The 21706-nt window shown below is 44.0% G+C and overlaps 1 protein-coding gene across 1 annotated transcript; it reads left to right on the plus strand.

The window, feature by feature from the left end:
• Window positions 1-16834: 16834 nt before the first annotated feature.
• On the plus strand, window positions 16835-20751 carry LOC136505314 (uncharacterized). Its single transcript, XM_066500467.1, has 2 exons — window positions 16835-17363; window positions 19945-20751. Exons 1-2 carry the CDS (start codon window positions 16894-16896, stop codon window positions 20552-20554), a joined length of 1080 nt encoding a protein of 359 aa, XP_066356564.1. The 5' UTR covers window positions 16835-16893; the 3' UTR covers window positions 20555-20751.
• Window positions 20752-21706: the final 955 nt, after the last annotated feature.

The raw sequence follows: 21706 nt of genomic DNA on the forward strand, positions 1-21706 counted from the left end.
AGTTGATGCTGAACGTACCCAGCATGACCTCAGGCGTCTCCTGAGCTGCATCAGATGACACATAAGTTCACCTTCGCAGTGTGAGGTGGTCGGGCGTTGAACTTCTGATTGCTGGTCTGGTTCTGAGGTGCTTGTTGGTTCTGCTTCTTAGGACACTGATGAGCATAGTGACCTACTTCTCTGCATCGGATAGCAGGCATTGGGATTGTTGGGTGCACCACTCTTCATAGGAGCATTGTTGGCACTCCCTGGCGTGTTGCAGGATTACTGGTCTGTTGCGAGGGACGCTGGTGTTCCAAACTGTTGCTGGTACTGAGGGCGTTGCTGGAACTGGTTCCGCGGAGGATACTGACCACGGTTTCCCTAGTGAGTTGGTCCTTGATCCTCTCTGGAAACCTTGCTGGGATAAAGCACGTGGGCGAGTGTTGCTTCTAGAAGCTTGCACTTGGAGCCTTCTCTTCTTAGCTTCCATCTCCTTGCGCTTATTCGTCAATCACGATTGCGCGATTCACCAAAGACTGGAAGTTGGGTAAGTATTAGACATCAGCTGGAGCTGTAGTCCATCATAGAGTCCCTTGAGAACGGCGTTGCTTATCCTTGTCATCCGCTACGTCATTTGGAGCATAGCGTGAAAGTTGTGCGAACTTGTCCCGATACTCCGCCACAGTCATTGATCCTTGCTTGAGGGATCGGAATTCTTCCTGCTCAGTTCCACTAGTCCATCAGGAATATGGTATGACCAGAAATTCGTCCTTGAATTCCTGCCAAGTGATTGCAGGAGCATTGTTGGGACGTCCAAACTTGAATGATTCCCACCAATCCTGAGCAGCTCCTTGGAGTTGCCCTGAAAGCGTACACACCTTCTCAAGGTCGTTGCATTGTGCTATGTTCAGTTGTTTCTCCACAGCACGCAACCAATCATCTGCCTCCATAGGGTCTGAGGCATGTGTGAACACCGGTGGTTGAACCTTTCATAAACTCTCCACGCTTATCTCTAACCTGAACAGGCGGTGGTCCTCTTGCAGGTTCATTGTCCAAGCGCTGCATCATAGCTTGCATCAGCTGCGCTTGCATTCCCAATATCTGTTCCATGGTCACAGGTGGCGGTGGTGGATTTATGAGAGCATCACGCCCACGTCCACGGCCTCTGCCTCTTCCTCCTCTTGCGGCCATCTGTTTCTCCAACAAATGTGCAAAATTTAGAGATTTTTCCAATTATAGAGAGCTTACAAAAGATAAGAAACAATGCTGAGAATTCTCTAGACCAGATTCAAATTCAGAGTTCAGTAAAACTGTTATAACTCGAGGTTCAGAGATCCAACAGAGGTGCACCAAGATTCGTTAGAAAGCTTAGGACATCAGCTACAACTTTCATTTAGATCACTTTTTACAGATTCTGACACACAATGGTCAAAAGTAGAGCTAAACCGAAACTGTTCTGAGTTCCAGACAGCGCAGGAACATCAACTTGTGACAGCTAGATCTCACAAACCTGAACAGCTATTAGATGTGATTCAGAGACATTTGAAAGATACAGAGGTCTAGTTATCTCCACAAAAATTCAGAATTTTAACATCCCTAATTTCGAGATACCAGATTAAGAACACAGGCTGCTCCAGAAATCAGCACAGCAGAGATAAGATAAAACGAAAACATCTGCATTAAGATTTCATTCTAAACTTAAAGTTCCAATCTAAGGAAGTTGTGGACATGCCCACAAACTTCCAGCAATCAAGCAAAATACCAAATCAACCAAGTTCACAACATTAAACATCTAACCAACCAAGTTCACAAGACCACAAGACTAAATAAGAAACACGAACAACTACGACGTGGTAATCTAGATCAAGGCACCTAACACCTATGGAGCGGTGTCAATCATGGTGAAGGACCGGCGCTTCTTCTTGTAGATGGAAGGCTGTCCAAGTTGTGCTCGAAGTTCATCCACTTGCTTCTGAAGGTCTCTGAGCCCTCTGAGATGCACGCAGTTCTCCTTTGACTTCCTCATCCACTCCCTGCATAGCGTGGACATGCTGCACCGTTGCTCCAGAGTTGGGTCATTCTCTGGTGGAGCCAAAACCTGCCAAACACCCTCATGATCATTTCGAGGAAGGAACCTGAAGCGATCCTCCCTCATGGCCTCAAAGCGACGACCATGGTAGTGGATGTAGGCGTTCTGTGCTGCATCCTCCATGCCATCCAAGCATGGGCTCTCCTGGCAGGGGCACAGTGGACAGTCTCCACCTCATGTCCATTCTTGATGTCGTTCCAAGGTGACCACCAGCTCTACCTTCCAGAAGGTAGCCTCCAATGGATGCTGGTACTCGGCGCAGTGGTAGCTGATGGAGGCGTGCAAGTCGGGGTAGTAGTCGTCCAGCACGTGAGTGAGGAGGTGTGGTAGTAGGCTGTCTCTGGAGCTGGCTTGAAGTAGTACTTGCACTTCCAGCCAATCTCCTCCCCACCACGGGAACAGCTGGGGATGGTGCAGGTGTAGGGGAAGTAGCCGTCGACTCCTCAGGTGTAGCTACAACAGGATAGACTGGCACGGCGACTGGTGTAGGAGCAGGTGTAGGCGTCGGTGTAGCCATCTCCTCGTCGTCGGAGATGATCACAATCTCCCTCTCCCGCCTGTGGGGCACGCGGGGTGAACATGGCACGATAGCCGGCGGTGCTGAGGCGAGCAGTCTTCGGATTATGAGACATCTATAGATTTAAAGTGAGATAATTAGAATCAACAATTTTAAATAATAGATTTAAGGTATGAAAAGCATAAATGTTTTTCAAACGGACCAACATATCTCGGCGCAAGCTTTCGCTTCACACCAAGCGTTGTACACTCTTCATAGGTGAGACTTTTAGATAAACGAAGTCTCCAACCTCAAATTCAATAGGTTTTCTACGTCGATCAGCATAACTTTTCTGCCTAGCTTGAGCTGCGGCCATGTGGGTTTGGATGGTATGGACTTGTTCTTTGGCTTCTTGAACAAAATCAATTCCATAATATCTCCTTTCACCGGCTTCTACCCAGTTCAACGGGGTTCTACACTTCCGACCATACAAAGCTTCAAACGGTGCCATTCTTTATGCTCTCTTGATAACTATTATTGTACGAGAATTCAGCTAGGGGTAACCATTTTTCCCATGAGCCCTTAGCTGAGATGACACATGCTCTCAACATATCTTCTAAGATTTGATTCACTCATTCAGTTTGCCCATTGGTTTGCGGATGATAGGCAGAACTTCTTACTAGCTTAGTTCCTAATAATCCGTTGTAAGTGCTCCCAAAAGTGAGCAGTGAACTGTGGTCCTCCATCTGAGACAATAGTATGAGGGATCCCATGAAGTCAGACTATCTGGTTGAAGTACAACTCCGCATAGTTGGTTGGACGAAAATCTATGCGGACCAGAATGAAGTGTGCCGACTTGGTCAGTTGGTCCATAATTACCCAAATTGAGTTAAAATTCCTCTGCGTAGTAGGGAGTCCAACTATAAAATCCATACTTATCTCTTCCCATTTCCAACCTAGAATAGAGAGTGGCTGAAGTAATCCAGCTTTCATGTGTACAGCCTTGACCCGACAACAAGTGTCACACCTAGCCACATAAGCGGCTATCTCTTTCTTCATTTTGGTCCACCAAAATCGAGGCTTCAAATCATGATACATTTTACTACTACTAGGATGAATAGATAGTTTAGAGGAATGAGCTTCGAATATGATTTGATTTCTAAGCTCTCTATCCTTCGGAACTACCAACCTATCCTTGAACCATAACACGCCTTCCTCGTCTACTTGAAAATGTTTGTTTTCTTGCTCTTTCATCTTGCGCTTGATGTGAAACACATCTGCATCTGTCTTCTGTAGCTTGGTGATTCGACTCTGTAGAGTACAACTGATAGTGATGTTGTGAAGGACTATAGGATGAAGGAGCTTTGACAAATGGACATCACTCTCAATCAATGAGTGGCAATGCGACTTTCTGCTTAAGGCATCCACGACGACGTTTGCCTTGTCAGGGTGATAGTGCACTTGGAGGTTATAATCCTTGATCAACTCGAGCCATCTTCTTTGATGCATATTTAACTCTGGTTGAGTGAAGATGTACTTGAGACTTTTATGATCAGTGTAGATGTTGCACACATTGCCAAGTAGATAATGTCTCTAGGCCTTCAAAGCATGAACAACTGCAGCGAGTTCCAAGTCATGCGTTGGATAATTCACTTCATGCTTCCGAAGTTGGCGAGAGGTATAAGCAATGACTCTACCCTCTTGCATAAGAACACCTCCTAACCCAATACCTAATGCATCACAGAACACATCAAAAGGTTTCTCGATATCCGGTTGTGCCAAAACCAGAGCCGATGTTAGAAGAGTTCGCAGGGTATGGAAAGCCGCATCACACTCAAGAGTCCAGACAAACTTCATGTCTTTTTGCAGCAATCGAGTCATAGGCTTGGCTATTTTAGAGAAATCCGGGATGAAGCGACAATAATAGCCAGCCAACCCCAGAAAACTCTGAACCTCGTGCACTGAGATGGGAGCCTTCCAGTTCAATACTTCTTGCACCTTGGTGGGATCAACCATAATTCCACCATCGGACAACATGTGTCCAAGAAAAGGTACCTCACAAAGCCAGAATTCACATTTGCTGAACTTTGCATACAGCTGGTGTTCCCAGAACCTAGTGAGAACCACCCGTAAATGTTCAACATGATCTTCTTCATTCTCAGAATAGACCAGGATATCATCTATAAATACCACCACAAATTTGTCCAACTCGGGCATAAACACTGAATTCATCAGATACATAAAATGTGTGGGGGCATTGGTCAATCCAAAAGACATAACAAGGTACTCATACAGACCATATCTTGTAGAGAATGTAGTTTTTGGGACATCCTCAGGCTGAATTTTGATTTCATGATACCCAGATCTCAACTCAATCTTGGAAAAGACTTTTGCTTTAGACAACTGATCAAACAAGATATCGATGCATGGCAGAGGGTACTTATTCTTGATTGTAACTACATTCAAAGGTCTATAATCTACACACATGCATAGAGATTGATCCTTCTTCTTCACAAAGATGGCTGGGCACCCCCACGGAGATGAACTAGGGCGGATAAGGCCTTTCTTTAGCAGTTCATTCAACTGGGTCTTAAGTTCGGCTAGTTCATTAGGAGGCATTCTATATGGCCTTCTAGAGATGGGAGCTGTACCAGGAAGCAACTCTATCTTGAATTCTACTTCTGGATCCAAGGGCAATCCAGGCAAATCATCGGGGAAAACATCTGGAAAGTCACACACGACGGGGATATCTGCCAGAGACTTTGCTTGCACCGCATTGGTTGTGCAAGAACGATTGATGTCCCTGGGTAACTGTACTAGAAAACCCTCCTGATTGCCAGGATCTCTGAGCATAACTACCCTAGTCAATGTATCAATAAGCACTCCATGATGGCTCATCCAATTCATTCCCAATATCACATCGATACCTAGCCCCGGTAAAACTACCAGATCAACCTGATAACTTCGCCCCTCTATCACAAATTGTACATCCCCAACTACCAGCTTGGTTGGGATAATACCACTGGCAGCCCTAATACAATAACCCTCACCCTCAACAGTATATGTTTTCTGCATAAACTTGGATGCAAATGATGGACTAATGAAGGAATGCGAAGCACCTGAATCAAATAGTACAACTACGGGGAATGTGGGCAATCAGAAACTTACCGGCAGTCACTACCTCTCCTGAAGGAATCTCAGTAATATTAGTGTGGTTCACTTATCCCTGACGGTCACCCTGGTAGTTATTCTTCTTAGGGTAAGGGCACTCCCTTGCCCAGTGGCCTGTCTTGTTGCAGTTCCAGCACGACATGTTGCTTGGTGGAGCCCTGGAACTGCCCTGACTGGTCGTGCCCTTGGGAAGAGCAACTGTAAATGCCTTGCGAAACCTAGTCTTGGCGGGATTCTTCTTCTGCGGTGGGCGAAACTTGGCGGCTGACGCTGGGGGACGGAATGGAGCCCTCTGTGTGACGGGAGCCTTAGATTGTGAGGCACCCGCCTCATAGGCCCTCTTACGACTTTTCGAAGCCGCATATACAGCATTGTTGTTCTCTTGCGATAAGGCATCACTCACAAACTCATTAAAATGAGCACACTTGCAATTTCCCATGGTCTTCATCAGTTTGGGGCTAAGTCCCCACTTGAAGCTAGCAATCTTCTTAGCATCGGTGTCCACAAACTCGGTAGCGTACCTTGCAAGGTTGTTGAAAGCTTGTAGGTATTCATTCAGGCTCTTGTTCCCCTGAGTCAGCTTCATGAACTCTGTATGTTTGATCGCCATAAGACCAGGAGGAATGTAATTTCCCCTGAAAGCAGACTTGAACTGATCCCAAGTGATTTGGGCATTAGTAGGCATAGTGGACCGATGATGACTCCACCAAATGCCAGCCGGCCCATGCAGTTGGTGCGATGTGTACTTAGTTTTTAGCACCTCAGTCAAGCGGGCTCGATGGAACTTCTGCTCAAGAGTATTCAACCACTCATCAGCTTGTAGAGGCTCCTCAGCCTCCTTGAAGATTGGGGGTTTCATGTCAAGGAAATCCTTGAAATCACTGTATTGATTTGGATCCGGTCCTTGGCGTGGACCACGGCCATCATGATTCGCAATCGTACAGAGGGCCTCGGCCACAGTGCACTGTCCTTCCGCAAGCATCGCTATCAATTCCGTGGGTGTGGGTGGTGGTGGCGGTAGATCATCATCATCACTCGCACCGGTGGAACGAGTATGAGGCATCTGCACAATGCGCAACCAGTAATTATTGATGATGTTAGCACATTGGAGAGGAACAATATAATCGTGCCAAACTGTATTTACTGACGAGAATGAAAACTTCATACAATAAACAGAGGCAATAATTCATTCTCCAATCACCACATCATCAAGTAGATTACTAGCGCCACACGCAGTGCATTCCAACATGACAAGTTTTAAACTTCACCATAATGTTACGCATCCTGAAGGGAGCGAATTATAGTACATTACAAGTATGACTGCAAAAGCTTAACTAGTGAGACTTGCTAACGAACTACTCGTCGAAGTGATCACTATCCACATCGGAGACACCTTGGACTTCTTCTGGGTATTCCTCTTCTTCTAACTCTAAAGAAGCATCTCTGTGATGGGTCACACGATCCAATTCTTGTGCAGCCTCATCTCTCGCAATAGTGAGGTGCATCAGCTGGTTATGAAGCTCATCTCTCTCGTGTGCGGTTTGACACCACTGTTGCAGACGATAATTTGCAATACCGCGAATCTCCTCAACTTCATGCTGAGAGATTACACTTTATGCTTGGGATAAGTAATTATAAGGGAGGGAGTAATGCAATATGAATGTCATGAGTGAATATGATGCATGCTTGTTCCGTACGTCCTCACAAACCTAAGAAATTTAAGCTTTAGCGGAATATACGGTGGCATACATACGTTCTCTCAATTAGCGGTAACTAGTCGATCTACACGGTGCGTTGTTAGCGTACCTGCAGAAAAACTTCATTGCAGCCCAACCCAACAAGATATAATGCTAATTACACAAGTAGTACTAAGATACTCTCCATATATACATCCCCCGATATATATACTTCGGTATCCAAACTACCCGACAAATGTACCCACAATTAAGTACCTTCATATATACATGTATGCAACATGTAAATACTCCAGTAACCACAACTAGCTCTCCCCTAGACCGACGGTTTGGACGGTCATGCTCTCGCAACTCACACTTACTTTAGCGTAGAGGCAATTGATCCATACATTACCATTCAAACGAATGGCACCCATGCAATATCACGCCGCATGGACGACGAAATAGAAACAATCAATTCCCCCAAGTTAGTAATTGATTATATATAAGCCACCTAGAAGTCCTTAAGTGGGCTATAAGGGATGTGATCACTAGTATACCGGATTGTTGGTCAACTTGATTGCACTCTCATTGTCACATAGCAATGGCACTCTCTTGAACTTGATTCCAAAATCACTCAAAGTGGCCTTCATCCAAAGTATTTGTGCACAACAACTACCGGCGGATATGTATTCGGCTTCGGCGGTTGATAATGCAACACTATTTTGCTTCTTTGATGACCATGAAACAAGTGATCTTCCCAACAATTGGCATGTGCCCGAGGTGCTCTTCCTTTCAACCTTGCATCCTGCATAATCCAAGTCAGAGTAACCAACTAGCTCAAACTTTGCTCCTTTGGGATACCACAAACCAATATTTGGTGTATGCTTCAAGTACCTCAATATTCTCTTTGTAGCCTTTAAATGACTTTCTTTTGGTTGATCCAAATATGATGTCAATACTCTCCAATCATGGACATCTCAAACTCATTAGCCATCATCTTTCCAAACTCATCACAAAAATCTTGATTGGTTGATCCAAATATGATGTCATCAACATAGATTTGCAACACAAATAAATCTTTTCCAATCTTCTTGATGAAAAGAGTGGTGTCAACCTTGCCCATCATGAACCCTTTAAAGAGTAGGAAGTCCCTCAATCTCTCATACCATGCTCTAGGTGCTTGCTTCAAGCCATACAATGCCTTCTTCAACTTGTACACATGGTTGGGCTTCTTGTCATCTTCAAAACCGGGAGGTTGCTCAACATATACTTCTTCATTGATGTAACCATTGAGAAATGCACTCTTAACATCCATTTTATAGAGCTTGATGTTGTGGGCACAAGCATAGGCTAGCAAGATTCTAATTACTTCCAATCTAGCAACCGGGGCATATGTTTCTCTAAAGTCAAGACCCTCAACTTATGTATAGCCTTGTGCTACCAATCTTGCTTTGTTCCTTACTACTATCCCATCTTGATCTTGCTTGTTTCTAAAGACCCATTTGGTTCCAATCACATTGTGTCCCTTTGGTCTCTCTACTAATTCCCATACTTAATTTCTTGTGAAGTTATTCAATTCTTCATGCATAGCATTCACCTAATCAACATCCTTCAATGCTTTATCTATCTTCTTTGGTTCAATGGATGACACAAATGAGAAATGCTCACAAAATGATGCCAATCTTGATCTAGTTTGCACACCTCTTGAAATATCACCAATGATAGTGTCCAATGGATGATCCCTTGCAACATTGGTTGATTGGAGTATTGGAACTTGATTGCTTGCACTTGCTTGATCATTGGGTTGAGATGATGTACTAGCCACTTGATCTTGTTCATTGTCATGAGATCCACTTGTACTAGCTTGATTTGTATCATCTTGCACATTTGAGTTAGAGAGCACTTGCACTTGATCATCTTCATCATCATTCACTTGCCTAGGCCTCAATTCACCAACATCCATGTTCTTCATGGCATTTGAAAGTTGAATGCCTCTAACATATTCTAAGTTCTCATTCTCTACTTGTGAACCCTTGGTTTCATCAAATTCAACATCATGAACTTCCTCAAGAGTACCACTATCCAAATTCTAAACTCTATATGCTTTGCTTGTAGTGGAGTAACCAAGTAGGAATCCTTCATCACATTTCTTGTTAAACTTGCCCAATCTAGTGCCTTTCTTCAAGATATAGCATTTGCAACCAAAGACCCAAAAATATGCAATGTTGGGCTTTCTACCATTCAAGAGCTCATATGGTGTCTTCTCTTTCAATGGGTGATAATAGAGGCGGTTGCTACAATAGCATGCCATGTTGATAGCTTCGGCCCAAAAAGATTAACTCACATTGTACTCACTAAGCATAGACCTTGCCATGTTAATGAGTATTCTATTCTTCCTCTCAACAAGGCCATTTGATTATGGGGTGTACTTGGCCGAGAATTGATGTCTAATTCCAAATTCATCACACAACTCATCAATTCTAGTGTTCTTGAACTCACTACCATTGTCACTTCTAACTCTCTTGATGGTTGTTTCAAACTCATTATGAATGCCCTTGACAAATGATTTGAATATTGCAAACACATCACTTTTGTCCACTAGAAAGAATACCCATGTGTATCTAGTGTAATCATCCACTATCACAAAGCCATATTTGTTACCACCGATGCTAGTGTATTGTGTTGGCCCAAACAAATCCATGTGCAATAACTCAAATGATTTACTAGTGCTCATCATGCTTTTCTTAGGATGGGTGTTTCCAACTTGTTTGTCGGCTTGACAAGAGCTACAAAGCTTATCCTTTTCAAACACAACATCTTTCAAGCCTCTAACCAAGTCATGCTTAACCAATCTATTCAATTGTTTCATTCCAACATGAACAAGCCTTCTATGCCATAACCAACCCATACTAGACTTAGTGAACAAGCATATAGATAATCTAGCTTCACTAGCATTGAAATCAACCAAGTATAGATTCTCATATCTAAAGTCTTTGAAGATCAAGTTAGAGCCATCTACACTTATGATCTCTACATCATCTACCCCAAATATGCATTTGAATCCAAGATCACATAATTGAGCCACGGATAGCAAATTAAAGTTCAAGCTCTCTACTAGCAATACATTGGATATGCTCATGTCATTGGATATTGCAATCTTACCAAGCCCCTTAACCTTGCCTTTGCCATTGTCACCAAATGTGATACTATCATAACCATCATTGTCATTGGTGTTGATTGAGTTGAACATTCTTGCATCACCAGTCATGTGTTGAGTGCACCCACTATCAAGAACCCAATGCCTTCCTCTGGCTTTGTAATTGACCTACAAAAGAAGATCAATTTTTTTAGGTATCCAAACTTGCTTGGGTCCTTGAATGTTAGTCACTAAGCTCTTTGGTACCCAAATGGCTTTCTTCTTTGAGTCCATCTATGGTTTACCAATGAACTTAGCCTTCACACCATTTGTACCCTTAGTAAGCATATAGCATGAATCAAGCTTAAGGGAGGATACATTAGCATTTTTGCTCTTGTTTTTGCACTCTTGCTCTTTATGACCAACTTGCTTGCAACTAGTGCAAAACCGACCATTGTTCTTCACAAAACTAGTCTTGTGAGGAGCAAAGGCCGCCTTGCCTTTCTTGGGGGTATAGCCCAATCCCTCTTTGTAGAGAGAAGCTCTTTGGCTACCCAAGCACATAAGCAAGCAGTCCTCACCACCTAGGCCTTAGCCAAAGTGTGAGTGAGCTTGTTAACCTCCTTCTTGAGATTCTCATTCTCAACCACTAGTGAAGCATCACAAGTGAGACCATCACCACTAGATGAGGTGGAAGTGGAGGTACTACAAGAAGGGTTAGTAGAAGGAACAATGATAGGTATAGATAGTGATTCATCAATTATATCACAAGTTAAACCTACATTGCAAGTTTCAACATACTTCCTTTTATTTTGCTCATCAAGCAAAGAGGAATGGGCCTTTTCAAGCTTTTTGTGAGCTTTCTCAAGCTTCTCATTGGCTTCCTCTAGCCTCTCATGAGAGGCATTGAGCTCATCAAAGGCTTGCTTAAGGGCTTTTAGTTCCTTTCGTAAGCTTTTGTATTCCCTTCTCTTGATGTCAAAGTGTTCTCTAGCATCTTCTAGCATGTCAATTAATTCATCCTTAGTAGGTTCATCAACATCACTATCACTATCACTATCATTTTCATTTTCATTATCATCATCATGTTCTTCATCACTTTCATCATCGAAAGTGTGTACCTTAGTGGCCTTAGCCATGAAGCATGATGAAGAGTCGAAGAGAGAAGGCTTCTCATTGATATCAATGCTTGCTAGAGCCTTCTTTTTGGTGGTCTTGTTATCATCACTATCATCATCATCATCACTTGAGGAAGCATCACTATCCCAAGTGACCACATATGAACCACCCTTCTTCTTCTTGAAGGTCATCTTGTCCTTCTCTTTCTTTTCCTTCTTGTCCTTCTTCTTGTCCTTCTTGTTCTTCTTCTTGTCATCATCATTGTCGCTATTGTATGGACATTGAGCAACAAGATGATCTTTGCTTCCACACTTGAAGCACCTTCTTGATTCTTCTTTGTTTTTGGATGAATACTTCTTTCTTCTAGCACGGTATCCTTTCTTCATCATGAACTTGCCAAATTTCTTGACAAAGAGAGCCATCTTCTCATCATCCATCTCATCAAATGAACTATCATCTTCACTTGATGTTTCTTGCTTTGCCTTGCCTTTGGATGATGTGGCCTTGAATGGCACACTCTTCTTCTTTTCATCTTTCTTCTCCTTCTTTTCTTCCTTCTCATCATCATCTCTATATGTATCATCGGTCATTATGTCTCTCAACACTTGGTTTGGTGTCATGGTGTCCAAATCACTCCTCACTAGAATAGTGACCAATGTACCAAATCTTGAAGGTAAGCATCTTAAGAATTTGTGGGAGAAGTCCTTGTCCTTCACCTCTTCTCCAAGTGCTTTGAGATCATTGACAAGCACTTGAAGCCTATGAAACATCTCTGGCACACTCTCATCCTCCTTTATCTTGAAGCTTGCAAACTTCTCTTTGAGAATGTATGCCTTTGCACCCTTCACGGCTTGAGTACCCTCAAATGATTCTTCCAACTTCTTCGAAGCCTCATGAGCCATCTCAATATTCTTGATTTGCTCAAATGTTCTCTCATCAATTGCATCATGAATAGCACTTAGAGCAATGTCATTGTTTTGGAGAAGCACTTCTTCGACCGCGGTGGGATTCTTCGGATCCTCAATCTCAATTTTGGTTCCTACCACCTTCCACACTCTTCTATTGATTGACTTGAAATGTGTGGTCATCTTTGATTTCCAATATGGATAATTTGTGCCATCAAATTGGCGTGGCTTCTTGGTGTTGTTGATTTGAGCCATTTTTACACCGAAGGTTGTTAAGCCTCAAATCACGGTGACCTCGTCTCTGATACCACTTGAAAGGTCCTAATGGCTAGATGGGGGGTGAATAGCCTAATAAAATTTCTACAACAACACTTAACAAAAGGTTAGACAATTATGAGGCGAAGCAAGAGTTGCGCTAGCCTACTCAAAATGCAAGCCACCTAACACAATTCTAGTTTAAATAGTCTCTATTCACACAATAGCTATGACACTACCCTATGTTAGTGTGCTCTCAAAGGCTAACTAAAGAGCTACACCAACCAAGCAAGCAAGCTCTCACAACTAGCTACACTAAAGAGCTTGACAACTAGTTTGCGGTAATGTAAAGAGAGTGATCAAGAAAGTTATACCGCCGTGTTGATGAAGGAACCAATCAATCACAAGGATGGATAACAATGAAGACCAATCACCTCGAAATTAATGATGAACACAATGATTTTTTACCGAGGTTCACTAGCTTGCCGACAAGCTAGTCCTCGTTGTAGCAATTCACTCACTTAGAGGTTCACGCGCTAATTGGTATCACACGCCAAACCCTCAAAAGGGTGCCACACAACCAACACAAGATGAGGATCACACAAGCCACGAGCAATCCACTAGAGTACCTTTTGGCTCTCCACCAGGGAAAGGTCAAGAACTCCTCACAATCATCACGATCGAAGCCGGAGACAATCACCACCCTCTGCTCGACGATCCTCGCTGCTCCAAGCCATCTAGGTGGCGGCAACCATAAAGAGTAACAAGCGAACCCCGCAGCAAAACCCGAACACCAAGTGCCTGTAGATGCAAACACTCAAGCAATGCACTTAGATTCTCTCCCAATCTCACAAAGATGATGAATCATTGATGGAGATGAGTGGGACGGCTTTGGCTAAGCTCACAAGGTTGATATGTCAATGCAAATGGCCAAGAGAGTGAGCTTGAAACGGCCATAGGGCTTAAATAGAAGCCCCCACAAAATAGAGCCGTTGTACCCCTACACTGGGTACAGCGCGGGGTGACCGGACGCTCCGGTCCGATCGACCGGACGCTGGCCTTCAGCGTCTAGTCATGTGATTCACGCCACGTGTCCCCTGCTTCAAATACTGTTCACCCGATCCCAACGGTCAAGAGATGACCAGACGCGTCAGTTAGAAAGTGACCGGACGCTGGACCTCAGCGTCCGGTCATTTCTAGTAAGGTTCCAAACGTGAATTTTCACAAACGGATGCGTCCGATCATGCCCGACTGGACTCACCCAGCGTCTGGTCACTCAACGTCTCCTCTGTGCGCCTCACGTCAGCGTACGTCAGCACTGACCGGACGCACCCTACCAGTGTCCGGTCGTAGAGCGACCTAGCGTCCGGTCATTTGACCGACGCCAGTGTCTTCGTTGTTACATCTGACCGGACGCGCCGGTCCAACCGAGGCTAGCGTCCGGTCACTTCCAGTGACCTCCGTCTTTTCTGTCTAGGACACCGGTGGCATCGTCGGACTATCCGCACTCTATGGGCGGACACTCCGTCAGTGGAGTTTCTTACCCTTACTCCCAAACTTCACCACCCTTGATCAAATGCGCCAACCACCAAGTGTATCACCTTGTACACATGTGTTAGCATATTTTCACAAACATTTTCAAGGGTGTTAGCACTCCACTAGATCCTAAATGCATATGCAATGAGTTAGAGCATCTAGTGGCACTTTGATAACTGCATTCCGATACGAGTTTTACCCCTCTTAATAGTACGACTATCAAACCTAAATGTGATCACACTCTCTAAGTGTCTTGATCACTAAAACAAAATGGCTCCTACAATTTATACCTTTGCCTTGAGCCTTTTGTTTTTCTCTTTCTACTTTTCAAGTCCAAGCACTTGATCATCACCATGGCATCACCGTCATTATGTCATGATCTTCATTTGCTTCTCCACTTAAAATGTGCTACCTATCTCATGATCACTTGATAAACTAGGTTAGCACTTAGGGTTTCATCAATTCACCAAAACAAAACTAGAGCTTTTAGAGTTGAGGTTGGGAGTTGTTGGAGAGTAGCGTTTTCAATTTTGCCAAATAAATCTAGATTAAAAGTGGGTTTTGGAAACTCTTGAAGATGCTCTTAGTATCCTAAATCTTCTTCCCGAAAACACCATGTTTCTAACTCCCAAAAAGGTACGTGGAAAAAAAGAAGGCCATCTCTAGTAGTACCCAATATTTCACTTTTAAAAGATCATAATTTAATGCCACTTGGGTTATTTTTTTTGCGGATTTTTTTTTTCCGCATGAAAAGCTTCGTAGTCGCGCGCAGGCAGGCACCCCGCCACCCTAGCTCCCGCTCCAGCACCTCCCAGGAGGCGGCCGTGGCCACCTCCCAGCCGGCCTCAGTAATATTGTGACGAGTCTACAAATATGAACAAATATATCAACAACAATTGCCATGAATAAGAAAATTATGTTTACAACATCATAACCCTAGGAATCTAAAAGTAATATTCGCAAAAGAAAAACAATATGAAAGTTATGTTTAGAACATCATAACCAGGAAACAATACCACGCGAACAGTACCATGCAAGCAGTAGTAAGCAGCATGTACAGGCCGTCAGCAGGCTAGTAGCACCAGTCGGCCATCTGCACGTACACGCCATCAGCAGGCCAGTAGAAGCAGCAGCCGGCCATCAGCCGGCGAGCAGGTAGCAGCAGTCGACCATCAGCAAGGAAACCAGGTAGCAGCAGCCCGCCATGGCCTTGCACACACAGGCGACAGCAGTCCAAAACACACTCGGCCACGCGTAGGCACGAGGGAACAACCAAGGGCGGACGCCAGCAGTCCACGGCAATCCCGGCGGCGGCAAGAAGCACACAGGGCCACGGCAAACCTAGCAACGGCCGAGGCAAACCTAGCGACGACCAAGGCAGTTCTAGCGGCGGCGGGTAAGGCAAACTTAGCGACGACGGCGGCCGGCAGGAAGCCATGGCGGTAGCGGAGGCACAGCAAGTCCACGGCAAACCAGGTACGTACCTTGTCGCTACATCTGCGGCAGCATCAATCGTCTATCCTAGACGGCGAGCGTTGGACGACGCAAAGGAAATCATGATGGAGGAACCGGTGATGGAGGAACTCGCGCGCGAAGGGACGATCGTGGCAAAAGTCCGCACGCAAAGATGGAAGCTGCGCGGGAAACCTCTTACCGCACGACGCCGAGTCCGCGTAAAGTTACGCGTAGGGATGAAAACGGTACGGATATTTTTCGACCATATTCGAAACCGAATCTGTTTAGAGGGGTTGAGATCTGTCTGTATCCGAGTCCAGATATCCAACATCCGATACCGTATCCGTATTCGAATACTCAAATCGCATATTTATGATGTCGATATCCAATCGTATCATATTCGATATAGTTGACATTATCCGTATTCGAATCCGAATCCGGACAAAAATATGAAAACAAATGTAATATCGGTGATATCCATCCGTATCCGATCCGTTTTCATCCCTAGTTACGCGCAATGGAGGAGTTTTTTTTTTCCTAAATGCTAAGTTTGGGAGGATGGTTTATGAGTTGTTCTAGAGGTATTTTTAGATCAGAAAGAGATTTATATTATGTGCCTGTTTAGTTGCACTTCATTTTGCAAAATTTTTCAAGATTCCCTATCACATCGAATCTTTGACACATGCATGAAGTATTAAATATAAATAAAAAATAAAACTAATTACACAGTTTAGACGAAATTCATGAGACGAATCTTTTAAGCCTAATTAGACTATGATTAGACATTAATTGCTAAATAACAACGAAAGTACTACGGTACTCTTTCTTAAAAAAAAAAAATCGCCTAGGATAAGATGCTTTTAGGCAATAGCACCAGGCAATTGATCCTCTCGGTAATCTAGGATTGGTTCCTCTTGGTATCTATTTTTATCGGGAAAACTGCCTATCGAAATGCTTTCGGACCCGCGTGGGGTCCAGGCACCCGGTTTCCTCCCCCAAATCTCACTCAATCCCAGTGCTACTCCCGAGTCCCGACTCCCGACTCGCGTCCTCTCCTCCGAAGTCACCACCGCATGGACGACGCAGCGAATCCCACCCCTCCACCATCCACCTCCACCGCCGCATCCGCGGCGGCCGCGGCCGCGCAACACCAGCAGCTCCAGCGTCAACTCTTCCTAATGCAGCAGGCGCAGTCCCACCCGCAGCAGCTGTCGCAGCAGGCCATGTCCCGCTTCCCCTCCAACATCGACGCTCACCTCCGCCCCCTAGGCCCGCTTCGCTTCCAACAGCCTCAGCAGCCCCAGCCCCAGCCGTCTCACTCCCAGGGTCCATCCCAGTCGCCGTCGCAGGCCACGCAGCAGGCGTCCCCCCAGCAGCAGCAGCAGGCAGCGGCGGCGGCGGCGGCGGCGGCGCAGGCCCAGGCCCAGGCCCAGGCGGCGCGGGTACGAAGCCCCGAGATGGAGATGGCGCTGCAGGACGCCATGCGGGTCTGCAACCCGGACGTCAAGACACCCTTCCAGTCCATCGAGGACGCTGTCAACAGGTGCGCTACCGTCGGATTCGTGCCAAATCTTGCTACTTTCCTATTCGGATGTGTATCTAAATCTCGATCTCGAGGTATTTCGTTTGAAACACGTATTTGTGGCGAAGGGGAGGTTGTGGAAATGATGGGTTAAGCATTTATTTTTGCAGATCTCCACGGTTTTAATACGGCCATTGAGGTTTGAGTGCGCGTGAAAAATTCGTCTTTGTGTGATGTAGTGCGAATTGATGATATAATTTTTGTTATGCCTGGCATGTTTGTTCGGTCTACTGGATGCAATATTGGGCTGGTTACTGATGACATGTCGGAATCTGATTAGTTCCGATTTTTGCATATCCTTTTTGGCTGTTGGCTATCGAATGCTTTCAGAAATCACCTCATCTGTTTAGCTATTTTGGGCAGTAAGTCTAGCAGTGCGTTGTATTCTGTAAATAGGTATTTCAATTGTATTAATTAATTGCTGTCATTGGATTATAATATTTGTTTTGGGTGAAAAATTCAGTCTTATCTTCGTCAGTAGATTTCCAGTTTTGTTCATCTCTTCCAATGTTGTATAGCATTGTGAAACCAGATGGTGGCATTGCGGAAGTACTTGGTAAGGGTTGGTATTGAACTTCACAAATATAAGAGTGCACATTCTGCATTGAAGTACAAACAGATGGGCTGGTTATCCTTTATGTGAATAAATCTGTATAGAAACACAATTTGTCATTCAATAATCAATACTATTCTCAGAATTACATTTCTGTACTACAATAATGATTTTATCATAAAAGTTTTAAAAAAATTTATCATGGGCATTTTATCCAACCTTTTTTTTTTCTAAGTCATGTGTGGGAAGGTAAGTTTGTAGTTTTTACCATTACAAGCAGTTAAACTGATTGCTATTAATTACTACTCAAGTTACATTTAGCATTCTGTATTTAGTGTTGAGTTGCTTCCTTCGTGTATGATAACCTGTTACTCCTTCAGTTACAAATACTTGAGCGATGTTTTTGGGTTGTTTGAACTCAGTCATTCTATTCTTTGATAACAACTTACATTTTATGTGTTGAGTTTCAGTGTTTGAAAACTATAGAAGCAGATTCGTATAGTAAGGTAGTGTCATAATAGTTCACTTTTATTATATCATACAACTATATTTATTATAATAAAAAAGTTGGGTCAACGGTATTGGTGTGACTTCACTTATTTGTGGCTAAATGGAGTATGTCATTACTGTACCTTTGTCCTTTTATTATATACAAACTCAATCGAATGGAGTCCATTTGTTTCATTGAACTTGCCTTCGATGATATGAATGTTTAGTCACATGTACCAGTTTATGCCCTGACTGTAATATGAGGGTTTATTCACTGTGCTTGTTGATTCCCTGTTTTCTTTTGCTAGTGTTATTGTTGTACCCTTACCTGAGTGGTGTTCAGCGATGAAGTTTTGATGCAACACCATAAGTTGTTGGGGACTGGTTTGGATTTTGTCTTTTCTTTCTTCCTGCATCTCATTGTAGATCATTAAGCACGATATTTTGTTGGCTTATTCAAACGGATACTAGTTTTTTCTCACTATCACGCTACACGTGGAATTCATAATCACATCATGTTACTGGGAACATACCATGTAGAATGTCATATATGCTTCTGGCTATGGGGCTGAAGCTGAACATTGGTACCTTATAAGATCCACGTTTTTTGATTCGTTGTGGCATCCTGTTGCACTGGGGTTATGCCACACATGCTGTCTTGCATGTGAGAAATGCTTCTACTCACTCATGACATGCGTATGACAATGGAGCAGTAATTAATATGACTACATAAGTCTAAGTGGTGTAGCACACACCTTAGAATCTTCTGGAGTAACAGGCAAATGCTCCCCTTGTGAAGGTCACGTGCACGGTGCACGTGGTGTACGCCATCTAATATCATACCTTCCACATGACAACGCAATTACAGAAACTGCATTGTTAACTATAGTTCGCATTATTTTTGCATTTCACCTCATCCCAGGAACAACAAAATAAGTAATCATTTATGCAAAATCAGAAAACTAGTCTTATATGATTTGTACCCTGCATATTGCAAGAATATTTTATTTATATTGACCCTGCAAAGTGGAAACCAAACTATGTGCCCTCAGAGTAATATAATATATTGAAATTGTTGCATCAAGCCTTTTTCTCATGAGTTAGTAGTACAAACACACCATTCAAGTTTATTAACAATTGGGAATCCTTGTGATTGTAGCTAGAGAGTAATGTGACACTACTGCATGTAAATATGTATGCATGTGCTGGGTTCAGATGAGATAATCAAATATCACCTGGGTAATACAGATTTTTTTCTTTTGCCTCTTAAAGTAATATTCCTTTTTGAAGGACGTATACACATTCTGAAGTGAATACATTATAATTTGTGTACTGCTGAATTTCCATTGTGGAAGTCCTTGGTCTAAAATAAAATGTAAGTTTCTACCTAGTAGATTAAGATGTGCTGTTATTATCTCCTGCCTTTGTAAACTGTATGATCTCTTCATTCTCCATATGGTATTTTACTCATGCCATTTATTCCATTTGTGTTAAAACTAGGTTATTGCCTTACCATGTTGTTGCTGACTATGAGGCTGAAGAAGATGACAGAATCCTTGATAGTGATACAACAGGCCAGATTCCTTCTCGCCTGCAGCAATGGGACCATAACATTCTAGTGAAGATTGCTGAGTTCACGACAACATTTGACAAGCAAGTATTGGCATATAACATAATGACAAAGAAAAGGGCCATTGGTGAGTTCAGGTCAGAGGAGCGGCTCATGCTGGAGCAAGCCTTATTACAGGAGGAAAAGCAGGCTATGCTGGGACTGAGAGCAGAGATAGAGTCGAGAGAGAAAGCTGGTCGCGAGGCTGCTGAAGTGAAGATGCGTATGGCAATGGAGCATGCTCGTGCTGAGGCACAAGCTCACTCTGAGATGATGAATCATGGTCCTATAAGGGCCAGTGCTGTTGCTTCGCAAGGGGATGATGGTCCAAGTCATGACATGGTGCAAGAACATGGTGAAGATGAGTGGGGAAATTCTGAGAGGGATGATGAAGATCCATCTGAGGATTTCCTCAATGATGAGAACGAACCAGAGAATGGGAACTCAGATGGGCAGGAGGACTGGCGCAGATCTGGGGAGCTTGATCTGAACTCTAGGTAAGGCAGTTGGATTTGCACAGGTTGAGTGAACTACATGAAAAATTCTAGGCAGGCTACGGTATGCTGGTATTATATCTATTGTTCTATTGTTGTTTTTGGTGAAGATGATTTAACCGGTCTTTCTGGCTGTAAACATGCCATTCAAACAAATTAGCTTCTCTGCTGTTTGACTATAGCAATATTTACTTCAGCCCTCAATATGTGCCATTTTCAACTAGGAAAAAAGAGAATTCCCGCATTCATTTCGTGTACATCCATGACCTTTCTATCCATGGGCCTTAATGAAAATATATAATTGCATCAAAGTGTTACTCTCACTTAACTAGAGAAAAAATCATTAATCTGAACATAAACTTGACTCGACAATCCGATATCAGTTGGTTTTAGAATCTTGGAAAAATCCTGGCACATAGTAGTATTTGTAAATTTACAAACACTTCATTTTCATTAAACAGAAAAATCACCTCTCTTACTTTCTCACCACTCCATGCATGGCTTGTCTGAAACTGGCTTAAAAATACTGTTCCGGCTGAATTGTTGTGAGAGAAAAATATTGTTCTGGTTGAAAAAAGAAGCCAAACAAGCCGAATATAGGGTAAGCCGAAGATGGTCTATTGATCTAGATCTACAAACATCTCCATTCATGGACAACATTACTCCTAAAAAGTGGAAACTGCAATCGTTCACACCCCAGATGGGTCTGCCTCCGACTCTCTTGCCTCCTCTCCCCTATCCACGAACCCACCCGGCTCCCTCAACCGTCCTCAGGAAAAAAAACGTGACTCGCCCCTCGCCCTTCGCCTCCGAGCGCCCGCGACTGAGCCACCGCTGAATGCCCCCGCCGCCACCGCCGCCGCCTGGGCGCCGCCCTCCTCTCTCTCTCTGCCGCCGCATCCGAGGTGAGAGACTTTACCTAGAGACCCGTCCGTCGTCTTAGTCCTAGCTCCCGTTGCGGGGGATGCCGGTCGAGTCGTACTGACGCAGCGTGGCCGGTTCTGCGACCTGCAGCGAGGTGCGTGGGGTGCGACGGGCAAGCTTGACAGGGCGCTGGACGAGGCCGAGGCCTACGCTTCCAAGGTCAGCATTGTTTTTCCCACTCCCTCGCTGTTTTCTCGCACGCTTCTGCTGAACAAAAACTTGTGTTTTGCAGCTT

The sequence above is a fragment of the Miscanthus floridulus genome, chromosome 14, assembly GCF_019320115.1.
Source record: "Miscanthus floridulus cultivar M001 chromosome 14, ASM1932011v1, whole genome shotgun sequence".
Classification (NCBI taxonomy): Eukaryota; Viridiplantae; Streptophyta; class Magnoliopsida; order Poales; family Poaceae; genus Miscanthus; species Miscanthus floridulus.